Source organism: Hypomesus nipponensis, chromosome 24 (genome assembly GCF_054491055.1).
Source record: "Hypomesus nipponensis isolate SF chromosome 24, ASM5449105v1, whole genome shotgun sequence".
NCBI lineage: Eukaryota > Metazoa > Chordata > Actinopteri > Osmeriformes > Osmeridae > Hypomesus > Hypomesus nipponensis.
This window is the reverse complement of record NC_140384.1, coordinates 2,514,249-2,527,253: the sequence shown is the minus strand read 5'-3', so window position 1 is coordinate 2,527,253 and position 13,005 is coordinate 2,514,249. Positions and strand designations below refer to the sequence as shown.

Here is a 13,005-nt window from a genome sequence, read left to right as displayed (position 1 = left end):
AAAAAATCCAGTCAACTGTAGTGATGAAAATACATCTACCCGTAAAACCCAGAGATAACTAATAGAAATGAGAACCTGAGGCTTTTCTCGAAATGAATTAATTGCAGATGCTGTAATGGTGGCTATGAGCGTCACTGTCGGTCCCTAACATCCGCCTAGAAATCAAACGCCAGTTTGGAAAACCAGACACACTCGGCTTATTAAATAGAATAGGACGTAAACACATAAAGGACCAACATAACACTAGCGCGGATGGATTATTGGAAATAAATACGTTGAAACTAACTCTTTAAATGGATCTACATATATCAGATTAGGCTGTCTTTGCTGAGTTTACGTAGCCTATGATATTCTTAGAATCAATAAAATATTTCTGTTTTGTCTCGCACGTTATACGTCTGCTCAGTGACAGATTGATTAGTTGCCATTGATTGTGCCCCTTTGCCACGATGGTGTTTATCGTGTTTGGCCTGCTTACTGACTTCCCATCTAACATAGTCTACTTACATAACAAGTCAGACTCACAAAGCAAGTAAGGTCGCGCAACTCCAGTCGTATTGGCACGCATTTGGCAGGCATTGACTCAATATTGGGCGGGACAAGATTACTTGTGTTTTTATTTGTGTAGTGTGTTTCACAGTTGGTGTAACGTGACGGCTAAGAAATTTGTACAAGAGGGCGCACCAAGTAGGTAGCGTAGAAATTCACGCACTGAACAAATAATTTCTCCGTGTGATTTTGAATGTATAAATAGCTTATTGAATAGCTAACCGCATATGCAATACTAAATGGTAGGCTATTATCGAGCGAGCAGAAAATATGTTCTAATCCAAGATATATTACGTATATTTCTAATCCAAGGAACATGTTGATGTAAACTTGCTGAATCAACATGCATATAGCCTAGAAACAAGATAATGTTGCCATTTATCAGTGACTGAGTTGGCTACAATATGATTGCATGTCATATTATAGTGTTGAGATATATATCATGTTATAATCATGCCAATGAGATAGACGTCTAGCCACAGCTGCGGCTTGTAAACAAACTTTTCTAGAAAAGTGCCCTCCCCCAACAGTTCCATGGCGCCATCTGCTGTGTGCTCGACTCCTTAACGTGTAGTGCGTGCAGTCAAGAGACAAACAATATTTACAGTGACTTGCCATTACTTTGAATTAAACTGTGACCCTCTGTGACTATAATCTGATGACAATAGTTGTGTTTCATTTCATATTACACTTTAGATGGAAGACTCCATTGAGGTCATTCTTCAGGAGGACACATTCTCCAGGAGCCCCCCTGGGAGTCAGGACAGCCCCACCTTGACTGCCCTCACTGGGGCACTGCTCACAGGTGGCTACTGGGTGTGGAGACTGTTCGTGCTGCCTGGCGCTCGCAGAATCCCAATTGGCCTCAAGGTACCGCTCAGTAGAAGAAGCGGGCTGCAGACAATACCTAGGAGAGGACAGACATGGAAAAGTATTTTTGCTTGAGCTCATACTGTAAGGTCTACCTGTGGCCTGGGGTTAGCATTGACTTGATGTTCTCACTGGTGTCCAGGTGCCTTACCTGCCCTCCAGCACAGCTCAGACTCTGAGCGTCATGAAGCTTTTGGAGGGAAGAACAGGTCGGCTGGCTGATCTGGGGTCAGGAGATGGGAGACTGGTGATTTTGTTTGGATTGAATCTGATAATCTCAGAGTGCTTGTTATCAAATCACCCGACAAAACAATGTAGTCTTTTTATGACTTGAATGTGTGTGTGTGTTTCTTATTCTAGGTGTTCGCTACCTCTTCGGTTGGTTTTCAGTGTACTGGGTATGAGATCAACTCCATGCTGCTAGCCTTTTCCAGATGCAAGGCCTACTGGACAGGGGTGCCAGCCAGCCAAGCCAACTTTGTCAACAAAGACTTCTGGAAGGTGAGAAAGCACAGTTTTATAAGCGTTGGTGTTTTATTGGAGAAATTAACATTGTGTTGTGAATATTGTATTGTGAAAATGAACATTGTTTATAGCATCTAATGTCACAAACACATGTTAATGTTTTTAAGTAACAAAGGGGCATTATTTTGTTTATTAGACTTAACATTGATATAACTTAAATAAGCTTTGCACAGAAACTTTGGATGTTGTTGCATCAGCACAATTTGTGAAGCAATCTTATACAATGTTATGGATGTTACCTGCTGAATCTTCTGTCCCAATGTATCTGATGCATCTGTAGGCGGTGTAGATCGGTTACTCACTCCTCAAGTATGTATACAGGCCAGGCCACCCGCGCCAGTGGATTGCTAGTGTTTTATTGGCTTAAATGGTAGTGGTTGCACTTGAGTTGTCGGAGGTGGCGGGTTCGATCTTGAGAGCGGGCGAACGTTGGCTGCAATCGACGGTGGCATGGCCAAGTATGTTAGGCCTAGGCATAGGAAAGTCTCTCAAAACCCTTTTCCATAAAAAGTAAAGTGGGTTATTATTAAATAACCTTGATTATAGGACCAGTTAATAAATGGCAATATCCTACAACCATGTTTGGTGTTATATCCTTACTGTTTAGCTGCAGTAGCCTACTCTTATTACCATAACGAGTCAACATGCCGGATTGGACGGGAAGAGCGCAGGGGAATGCGACGATGAGCCAATCACAGAGGGACACCTGAAGGATGAGGATAGTAAAGGGGGGGAAGAAACTGATGGGTCGACAGCACAACACACCCATATACGGACACAAACATAAACCTGTTGCCATAACACTCATGTCACATGTCTCGTTAATGCATCATTATTGTGCGTTTGGAATTAGATGAATTGCTGTGTCTCTCTGCTTTCACAGGCTGATCTATCAAGCTACAAGAATGTGACTGTGTTTCTTGCACCTGGAGCGGTATGCATTCTGCACACAATACCTTTTTGTTTTGTATTTAGAGTTAATTTTACTAATTTGATTGTTTTGACAACATATTAACCTGGAGTTGCAAAATTATTGGAATATACAGAGGGGTTAATTATCCATAGGAATTTTCAGGAATTTTCAAGGTGTAATGACATGAATCTGTGTGTGTGTGAATGTGTGTGCGTGTGTGTGAATGTTTGTGTGTGCATGTGTGTGTACAAATTAGAATGTGTTTAGTTTCCCACCGTAAAAGAACCGGACACTGCAAAATTAATATATTCCTCTTTATAACCCAACGGAGTGCAGTGCCGCAATTGACGTTGTTTGGCTAAGCATTTCGACATAAAATAATGAAAGATAATAAAAAAGTAATTTGCCGCCAACCTTCACTCTGATTGGTCCTCTGGTCTGCAGCAAGTTGAAATTTAAGGTCCCATGACATGAAAACTTAACTTTAGGAGGTTATTTACATTAATATGAGTTCCCCTACCTTGATGCATTTGTTTTGCCTGCCTTTGATCCCCCAGTGGCTAGAAATGTCGATAGATGTAAACAAAGACCTGGGTATTCTTCTCTGCCTTTGAGAAAATGAAAGCTCCAATGCTCGGTTTTAAAAATCCTCTCCTTGTAACGTCACAAGGAGGAAGATTACCTCCCCTTTCTCTGCTTTGCCCGCACAGACAATTTGGCCCACCAATGAGAAAATGAGCTAAGCCCCTGCTAGCACGACATTGGTTTTTTGTCATCATGGCTTGCAAACAACCAAAGCATGGCACTTAGCCCCGCCTCTTTCTTCCGCATAGCATTTAAAGCTACAGACACCGAAACAGATTGTTCTGAAGAAAGCTCATTGTGGGACTGCTTGTAGTGGCTGTAATTCTGCACCAAGGCTGAATTTGGGGAATTAGAATTCAGATACAGTATTACGGGACAACTAAGGCCTATATAAAAGCATTCAAAAACTGCATGTCATGGGATCTTTAAATGAAACTAAGCATAATACGGAAAATAGGGAAATTCAGTTTTGTTATTTAGAAGCAAATTCGCTTTTACAAATTATATTCTGCCACTTTCAAAGGGGCTGGCTAGTTAACAGAACGGCATTTTAAAGTGGATATACTTTAAGTGGGGCTGGACTGGGCCCTGGCATTTTTGGCCCAGGCGGCCCACACCCACCGTGATTGGTCAGACACATTCCCTGCAGACAGTCCTGTATGCGTGCGTTCTATGACATGAGTTGCCTAGTGTTCTGCGTTCATGGGATAGTTTTGGATCCTTCAAGAAGGGCCTCAAGACTTATCTGTTGATCTTACACTTAAATAATTAATGAATTCTCCGTTATGATTTTTATATTTATTGTATTTGAGTATTTATTTTTATTATTGATATTTGATCATGTATTGGGGTTATTCATTTCTTGTCTGGGATGATATTTTTTAAATGTTTGCAGGATAGCAGGATCAGGACGGGCAAAGTAGTCTATAGCTTGTTCTTCCCTGGCTGTCTCCTCGACTTCTATCTCAACAACCTGGCATGGCTAGACAGACAGAGAGAAGGGTGATTGGCTGGGAAATACCACAACCAATTACTTGCAAGATATATACCTACAATTTACAAATCAAACAAAACCATAATAGTAATAAGCAAACAGTTGTTTACTTCATTGAGTTTTTTCATGGTATATTATGTTAGTAATACTAACTTCTCATATTCAATACCATACAGATACCTTTTGATACAATTTTACCTATGCTCTGTGGCCACAGTGGTTAAAATAGTGTAACCTAGTAATACTGTGTCCTCCAATTTAGCTATAGATCATTTATTTAATTTCTTATTTATTTCTGCTCCCTTACCCTGTCAGTATGTTGTTTCTGCTTCTTTGAGCCAGCCACCTCTCCTCCTTCCTCTCGAGATAATGCTGATGTTGAAGCAGTTACAGCCCCAAACATGTCCGAAATTTTGGCACATGTTGAGGCATTCGCCTGCATATTTTGTATCTTTTTCTCCCGAAATTTTTCTGCACCTCCCTCGCGTTTTGGTGGTTGTAACATAAGCAATTTATAACGTAGGAAACAGCAAATCAAGGCAACATAATTATTTGTATGAATGTAGGCTACCACAGTATTGGAAATTTGACTAGAATAGATGTGGAGGTTGAACAAGTACTCAAGAGATGACAGAGGATTCCAATGGTGATCTGAGAAATACAGGTACCAACACCACTGAGAAGAACTGTCATCACCAGCTGCATCACGGGCACTGCACTAGTGTTTTGCAAATCTAACAGTCCCCATGAATTGCAATTATACAAAATGTCTACTAGAGGGAGATGCTTTCACTAAAACATGCAGCAAGCATTCAAATGACTATTTATGTGTATTTTCCAACAAATGTCAATGTCACTGTCCAAAACTTTTAAAGCAACCTTATAAAATTACTTTATAAAACATATACAACCAACCAAAACCTGCTGTTAAAATGCCTCCAATTATTTGCCAAATGTTCTAGGCTTTGAAAGGTTAGCTAGAGCGCATGCAGACGGTCAGTGATTTAAACTGGGCCTTTGATCCATCCTTAGATGGAGATGTTGGGTGAGAAGTTGCTCAGAGAACTCCCTGATGATGCACATGTCGTCGCATGTCGGTTCCCCTTCTCTCAGTGGCACAGCCACGCATCCTCAGGCAGCGGCTTGGACCAGGCCTGGGCCTATGACATCAATACTGTACGCTTAAAACTGAACCAAAAAGGTCAAGTATGAACGTCTTTGAATGGCATTCTCCTGCACTCCTCTCCTGATTAGAAGCATCATCGACGTTCCTTTGCAGATCCAACAAGAAAATATGTGTGCATGTGGTCGCGTATGAATTATGCCTCCTGCTTGAGTTTCTCCAATTTAATTAATATGAAAATATTTCTTACAACTAACTAGTCCCCTTTCCCACCTCCATACAATGCTCAGCTCCCAAATAGACCAGGTTTGAGGCACTTTGATAATGGGTGTGAAAACATTTTATGAATAAAATGGTATATATGTTCGTTGAGTATTTATTCTCTTCCCTAATGGTACATCATTTAATCAAATATGTCAGTGGCCTGTGATGGTAACATGTCGATTGCCGCAAAGTTAAATCTGCACTCCTTTTTTCATAGTTTGAGCACAGGCACAGGCACAGACAGCACTTCATGTGCTATTAACGTGCCACTTTGGTGGCTTCATGTGGTCTGCCTGGTGGTGCTCTTGCATTACACAAGAACAATCAGGGAGTCAGGCCAGCACTGGGGGGGGGGGGTGGGGGGACTGTGGACCGTAACCCCTCTGCTTGACGCCACGCTGGGACTGGTTCAGAAGGGTCAGACTTGACTGAGTAGACCCTCTGTGGCAGCCTGCAAAGTTGTCCTTGTAGCACACTCCTTGGCCACCAGCCTGCTCCTGACTCTGCACACTGGACAGAAGACACGTGGCACGTGCACAGCACAGCCACACACACTCATACTCATAAACATGAATCACATGCCAGCAGCACAGTAATAGGACACTCAGCCTCGCTATAAGATGTATTCACATATTCACATGTGTGAATAGGGTACAGTCATAGAAATTGCTGCTTGGTGTAAACTAACTCTTCATCCAAACAGTACAACATGTCAAGGACATGGACAACATCTTCATACAGACCGATTTCTGTTCTATAATCGCCACACGATGGCGCTAGAGTTTCAAATTACCGTAACATTTTTACGTTCAACTCAGGCAGCGTTGACTGGAGCTGCTGCTATTAGGCTCCACTTGAGAGGAACAATTTCATTTGCTCCTGCTTGGTATCTTAGGTATTACTGTTTGACTATCCTTAAGTTGTTTTGTTAAGTGTGCATTACTCACCATAAACTGCGTGTAAATGTTTGTCTTTGGAGATACTGGTAGTGGATGTGGCGATGATGATAATGATGATGATGATGATGATGATGATGATTAAACGGGGGTGAGAAGGCTCATGTTGATATTGTATAAAATCTATCTAATTCTTCCATAGGCTAGATGCAACAGACATTTATATTCCAGTCTTGACTAGAAGTCGAGTCGACCTACCCTACCAGACTTGTACTCCCAGCACAGTGACGTCGAAGAGCCAGACCATGGGGCGGATGCCAGTATATAAAGCCGAGCAGAAAACTCTCCACCGCATTCACCATACGAGTCGCGAAGCTATTGCACCACTATGGAAATATTAATGAATATCGCCCCTCAGCCGGCCAACAGCAACAGGGTGTGCGAGCCGACACCTCGATCCAGTGAATTGCACAGAAAAAGAACAGAGGATAATATATCCGCGGAGATGGCCAGAATTATCACAGATTCTGCCACCGGGAAATGTTACTGCCGTGGGAAAGTTTTGGGAAAGGTACAGCTTTTACATACTCTACAACGCCGCAGCTACAGCGGTCAGCATTCCCTTTGGAAAAATGTTATAATTGGGTGGATTGTGAACCTTTTGAAACTTCTGACTCTGACTAATTGTATACATTGTACATGTGTTTCTTTTCAGGGAGGTTTTGCGAAATGCTACGAGATGACAGACCTGTCCACAAGCAAAGTTTACGCAGCCAAAATTATTCCCCACACGCGCGTCTCCAAACCTCACCAACGGGAAAAGGTAAGCTCGGTTCCCTCCAGATGTTGGATAATAGTCTGAGTGTGCAGCAAAATAAATTGGTTAGTAAATTATACAGTACATTTATTTCATGGTGTATCTTTTGACAGATTGACCGGGAAATCGAACTCCACCGAATACTTCACCATAAACACATTGTGCATTTTTATCACCATTTCGAAGACAAGGACAACATCTACATACTATTGGAGTACTGCAGTAGAAGAGTGAGTAGACTGTAGCTGTACTGCTACCCATTTGTCCCTGCACCTCCATCCCCCGAACTGTTTGCATACTTCTGCATTGGCGCCCTGCCCCTAATTGTATTAGCAGCTAATCGAGTATGTGCTTGTTCTAACATGGTATGTTTTCCCCGTGCAGTCCTTAGCTCATATCCTGAAGACACGTAAAGTGCTCACTGAACCGGAGGTGCGCTATTACCTGCGTCAGATCGTCTCAGGACTCAAATACCTGCACGAACAAGAGATCCTGCACAGAGACCTCAAATTGGGTAGGAAGACTGCAGTAACTATACACCATCCACATAACCTGTGTTGTTGGGGTTAAATATTTGTCAAGTGCTGTCAGTGTAAAGTATTTATACAGTACAATCATTCCTTTCCCCCTGATAGGTAACTTCTTTGTGAGTGAATCCATGGAGCTGAAGGTGGGAGACTTTGGCCTAGCTGCCAAACTGGAGCCAGTGGGGAGCAGGAGGAAGACCATCTGTGGGACGCCCAACTACCTGTCCCCAGAAGTGCTCAACAAGGAAGGCCACGGCTGCGAGTCTGACATCTGGGCCCTGGGCTGTGTCATGTAAGTCCAGTGGAACTTCACTGTGTTTATGACTTCACCCGTCTCTTGGGGAGCTCGGGTTGAATGTACGTATGTGACCAACAAAGACTTGCGGTGACAGTTTGTCCAAACAACAGTGGCGTGACGTTTCAGATGATCAGGAAATGGACAGCCTGTCCCGCGGGGTGGCCAAGGGTGAAGACACCGTAGCGGCCAGCAGTGGCTCACGTGTCTTTCCTCGTGTCCCAGGTACACCATGCTACTGGGCAGACCCCCCTTTGAGACCACCAACCTGAAGGAGACTTACAGGTGCATCCGCGAGGCTCGCTACTCCCTGCCCTCCTCCCTGTCCCTCCAGGCCAAGCAGCTCATTGGTAACCTGCTGGCCAAGACCCCTGAGGACAGACCCCACCTGGATCACATCCTCCGACACGAGTTCTTCACACAGGTGAGAAAGTCGCACACACTACAGGCGACATCTGGACGCGCCCTGTCGGTCTGTCGGTCACTTCCTTTACGGGATGGATTGTGTCTTTGGTGCAGCGTTGCAACATTGACTCCCTCTCTCTCTCTCTCTCTCTCTCTCTCTCTCTCTCTCTCTCTCTCTCTCTCTCTCTCTCTCTCTCTCTCTCTCTCTCTCTCTCTCTCTCTCTCTCTCTCTCTCTCTCTCTCTCTCTCTCTCTCTCTCTCTCTCTCTCTCTCTCTCTCTCTCTCTCTCTCTCTCTCTCTCTCTCTCTCTCTCTCTATCTCTCTCTCTCTCTTTCCCTCTCCCTATGTGCAGGGTTTTGTGCCAGAGCGTCTCCCAGCAAGCTGTTGCCACTCTGCACCAGAGTTCCACATCTCCAGCCCTGCCAAGAGTTTCTTCAAGAAGGCTGCAGCCGCACTGTTTGGTGGGAAGAGGGACAAGGTCAAATACTACGAGACCCTGAGTGAGTACATTATCTATCTCCCAGTGCCCAGTCACCTCATGAATAACTCTAAGCGTGTGCTGAGTAATAGCGGGGCAGTTTTGGCACACTCAAATTCCTATTGTTTTGAATGAAAGACAGTGCTGACAGTGTGTGTTGTCTATCACAGATAAGCTAACCAAAGAAGAAGAGGAAATATATAAGCTGCGAAACGACCTGAAGAAGACTGTCATCAGCCAGCAGCAGAACAAACAGCAGGCTGAGGTGAGCTAAACCTGCTGAGTCACCCTCTCTAAACCGTCAGACAAGCCGTTCCTGGTTAAGCAAGCTCTGCTACCAACCTCAGAATCAATATTGTATCCACACAGACCCCAAGTTGACCCAAGACATGCTGACTCAGTTCAGAGCCGCTGCACACACGTCTTAACCCCTTGTGTCCTCCCACCCCAGGGCGCTCTGCCAGCCTTGCCATCGGCCGGGATTCCCGTTGCCCCGGTAACAGAGGGTCAGGCCCCGACGGCGCGTGACACCATCCGCTTGATCGTCAGGGGCAGCCTGGGCAGCTGCAGCAGCAGCAGCGAATGTGAGTTGACACGTGGGGACACATGACACGCATGGCTGGCTACACATAGAGTTGTTAACGCACACAGGTGTGAAAGGCATGTTGACAGCGTATGTGTGTGCGTGGATGAGTAGCCAACCTCACTCGAATGTTATTACAAGATGTGGATTCATTAGCAAGGGTTTCGATAGGTAGCTCATGATGTAGACGGATTGACACGACCGCAAAACTAATATTGTGTGTTTCATTTTGCTAGGTCTGGAAGACAATAGTACGGGCTGTGTGGCTGAGTCTGTAGCCAGCGTTTTCAGAGGGTGCCTGGAAAACATGCCTCAAGGTAAGAAAAAACAGCCATCATAAAGCCGGTCAAAACCATGGACATCTTTTTAAATGCGTGCCATTGATGCGGGAGCTGCATCGTCACGGAGATTAATCTAATACGCTGTTACTATCTTATGCATGTTTGTGAATTTAGCAGTCTAACCCCCCCACCCACCTTCCCCTCTTCTCTCCCCCTCCTCCTCTCCCACAGCGGAAAACATTCCCCAAGGCCCAGGCTGCAGTACCCTCCAGTGGGTGACTAAGTGGGTCGACTACTCCAACAAGTACGGCTTCGGCTACCAGCTGTCAGACCACACCGTGGGGGTTCTCTTCAACAACGGCACTCACATGAGCCTCCTCCCCAACAGGAAGTAAGTGTCCTCAGTGTCCTGGTCAGCAGGGTCACAGTCCAACATAGATCCAGCTGCACTGGAGGACGGTTATGTGTCTAGCAGCCCCAGGGTAGACTGTTGTCTGCTGAGCAACGTTTGACCATTGGTCTCATGTCTGTTCATGTTACTAACTCTTCCTCCCCTCTCTTTTTCCTCTCTCCTTTTCCAGAACAATCCATTACTATGCGGAGCTGGGACAGTGCTCTGTCTTTCCCACTACGGAGGTCCCAGAGCACTTTGTTGCTCAGGTGACAGTGCTCAAGTACTTTGCCCACTACATGGAGGAGAATCTGATGGATGTGAGTATTCACCTCCACAGCTACATTACTTGTCTTTCTCTACCTAACAAATACCAGTCCCCCTTCCTCTTTCTCTTCCTTGGAAATGTCACCCTTCTCTGTCACTCTCTCTTTGTCTCTCTCTCCCCCTTCTCCTTCTTCTTTCTTGGATAATGTGTTTTGAGACTTCACGACTCTAACTCGGGCGTTGGCATCTTGTGTCCCTTTCAGGGCGGAGACCTAGTGAGCACGTCCGACACACACCTACCCAGACTCTACCTTCTGCAGTGGCTCAAGTCTGACCGCGCCCTCATGATGCTCTTCAACGATGGCACCTTTCAGGTAAAAGCCCGGTCTCATCTACTGTCCAAACCTACGCACACCTTCCACTTCACAAGCCAACGTACATACTGGAGCCGAGGATACAGCTCTTCTGAACCAACTATGCACACAACCTCACAAGCCAGACTATACAAAATATGCATGCCGTCCAACATGCCAAACACCCATATGGCCCCAAGCCAAAGTGATCTACGGATCACAAATGTTTGTTTAGACAATCACAGTATACCGTGCTGACAGAAAACTCACCCACCTGTATTCCATCTCGCGCCCTCCAGGTTAACTTCTACCATGACCACACCAAGATCATCCTGTGCACCCAGAGGGATGAGTACATGCTGACGTATATCAATGAGGACCGGGTCTCCACCACCTTCAAACTGAGCGCCCTGCTTGCCTCCGGCTGCCCCAGTGACCTGCGCCAGCGTATGGAGTACTCCCTCAACATGCTCACGCAGCGCTGCAGTTGAACAGGAAGCGCCCACGCGGAGCCGAGGAACCACTTACATGGAGGGAGCCTGTACCCACAGCTTGGCAATTTAAAGGGAGGGGCGACAGTTTATAATGATGGACCTATGCTGAGCAATTGGGACTGCAACTCGGACAACGTACTGGTGAAAATCCTGTCAGAAATGGAGAGGGATGGAGAGATCCTGAAGGAGATGAAACGTGTATAGGGAACATGAAGGCAAGACTGTGAAGGGCTGATGACATGTAAATGAAAAGAGGAGACCGGAAACCGGAAATCAACAAGAGGAGACTCTGGTACGGATGTGAAACCAAAGGGAGGAGCATGTTGGGAAGGGGTGAGGAGGGGAACACTGGGCTGGCCCAGAGAGGAACTTTCTATCTACGTTGTTGTTAAATGTTGTTGTTGTTGTTGTCATTAATGTTGTTTTGTCCAATATGAGTCCATCCACAAAGGCTGGAGCTGTGCTTGGAGCCTGTAAAAACAGTGCTTCTGCCGGGCGGAGTGACGCTGTGTGTGTGTTTGTATGTGTGTTTGTGTGTGTGTGTGTGTGCATGGCACACTGCATACCCACTTCAAACTGTGACTAATTTCTGTCTGAAAGGTTTGACATCCGTGTTAGACTGGGGAGGTTGGGAGAGGGGGTTATGGTGAAGTTTGTGTGCAGACCCACTAAGAAAGAACCATTACCTTGTTAAGTAATGGGGCATAACTTATTGTGTACAAAGTGTATTTATTTATTTAATAATAAAAGTGATTTTTTTCTTTAAAATAATTTCCTCTGTGGTGTGACTGGTTTGTTGTGCAAACACCTAATACATCCGTTTAGCCTTAAGAAACCACTTTAAAAAATATATATATTCTCAGAGGACGAATTATGCATCTCACTGACACTTCCCTTCACTGTAGAAAGCTCACCTCAATGCTTTAATATACTCTGGTGCCAGAGAATGGCAAAGAGGCAAGGTGTAAGTCAATCATAATAGGAACATCAGTCACAGGAAAGTCAGTGACAATATTTATTAGAAAGGAAGACTCTCAATGTATCGCTCAAGAAACACTTTTTCTCTGGTATCTTCACATTGGTTATCCAGACACACATTTTGTGTCACTGTGACATAAATGTGTCACATATGACAAACAGAAATGATCTGTTCACTTTTCATTTGCTGTTGTCACGGAAACATCAACAGTGAAATCAATGGAACCACTTCAGTTATGTAAGCTCTGCAGCGTGTCTTCACGCCTCAATTTTTTCACCTCAGTCTCCTCATCTCATCTATTACCATGACACCTGTTGCCAAGCACCTCTGTTTCAAAATGCAGTGATGCTTGGCATCTGAAAGGAAATGACTGTAACGCAGAATCTCATGAATGCCTTTTGACTACTCGTTGCCTT

General features: G+C 44.8%; 2 protein-coding genes across 3 annotated transcripts; both read left to right on the top strand.

Annotated features, from left to right (window-relative positions):
* The first annotated feature begins 681 nt into the window (after nucleotides 1-681).
* Nucleotides 682-5,914, top strand: LOC146232694 (ATP synthase subunit C lysine N-methyltransferase). Of its 2 annotated transcripts, none has more exons than XM_084690349.1 (6): nucleotides 682-791; nucleotides 1,246-1,419; nucleotides 1,562-1,666; nucleotides 1,780-1,920; nucleotides 2,828-2,878; nucleotides 5,469-5,914. In XM_084690349.1, the coding sequence occupies exons 1-6, from the start codon at nucleotides 789-791 to the stop codon at nucleotides 5,646-5,648; spliced, it is 654 nt and encodes a 217-aa protein (XP_084546475.1). In that variant the 5' UTR covers nucleotides 682-788; the 3' UTR covers nucleotides 5,649-5,914. The 2 variants fall into 2 exon arrangements, with proteins under 2 accessions (XP_084546475.1, XP_084546476.1); XM_084690350.1 differs by lacking the exon at nucleotides 5,469-5,914 and adding an exon at nucleotides 4,338-5,356.
* Nucleotides 5,915-7,063: 1,149 nt separating this feature from the next.
* Nucleotides 7,064-12,381, top strand: plk2b (polo-like kinase 2b (Drosophila)). Its single transcript, XM_084690348.1, has 14 exons — nucleotides 7,064-7,290; nucleotides 7,435-7,542; nucleotides 7,650-7,766; nucleotides 7,921-8,050; nucleotides 8,172-8,355; nucleotides 8,584-8,782; nucleotides 9,116-9,263; nucleotides 9,412-9,506; nucleotides 9,693-9,825; nucleotides 10,061-10,141; nucleotides 10,337-10,496; nucleotides 10,687-10,816; nucleotides 11,027-11,137; nucleotides 11,416-12,381. Exons 1-14 carry the CDS (start codon nucleotides 7,108-7,110, stop codon nucleotides 11,605-11,607), a joined length of 1,971 nt encoding a protein of 656 aa, XP_084546474.1. The 5' UTR covers nucleotides 7,064-7,107; the 3' UTR covers nucleotides 11,608-12,381.
* Nucleotides 12,382-13,005: the final 624 nt, after the last annotated feature.

What these genes read in the sequence shown, in the direction of transcription:
- plk2b (XM_084690348.1), top strand. Translation starts at nt 7,108, where the DNA reads ATGGAAATATTAATGAATATCGCCCCTCAGCCGGCCAACAGCAACAGG. An exon ending in AGAACAAACAGCAGGCTGAG is followed by an intron (nt 9,507 to 9,692) that starts GTGAGCTAAACC and finishes CTCCCACCCCAG; the next exon opens with GGCGCTCTGCCAGCCTTGCC. An exon ending in AGCCTCCTCCCCAACAGGAA is followed by an intron (nt 10,497 to 10,686) that starts GTAAGTGTCCTC and finishes CTCCTTTTCCAG; the next exon opens with AACAATCCATTACTATGCGG.
- LOC146232694 (XM_084690349.1), top strand. An exon ending in TCAACAAAGACTTCTGGAAG is followed by an intron (nt 1,921 to 2,827) that starts GTGAGAAAGCAC and finishes CTGCTTTCACAG; the next exon opens with GCTGATCTATCAAGCTACAA. An exon ending in TGTTTCTTGCACCTGGAGCG is followed by an intron (nt 2,879 to 5,468) that starts GTATGCATTCTG and finishes ATCCATCCTTAG; the next exon opens with ATGGAGATGTTGGGTGAGAA.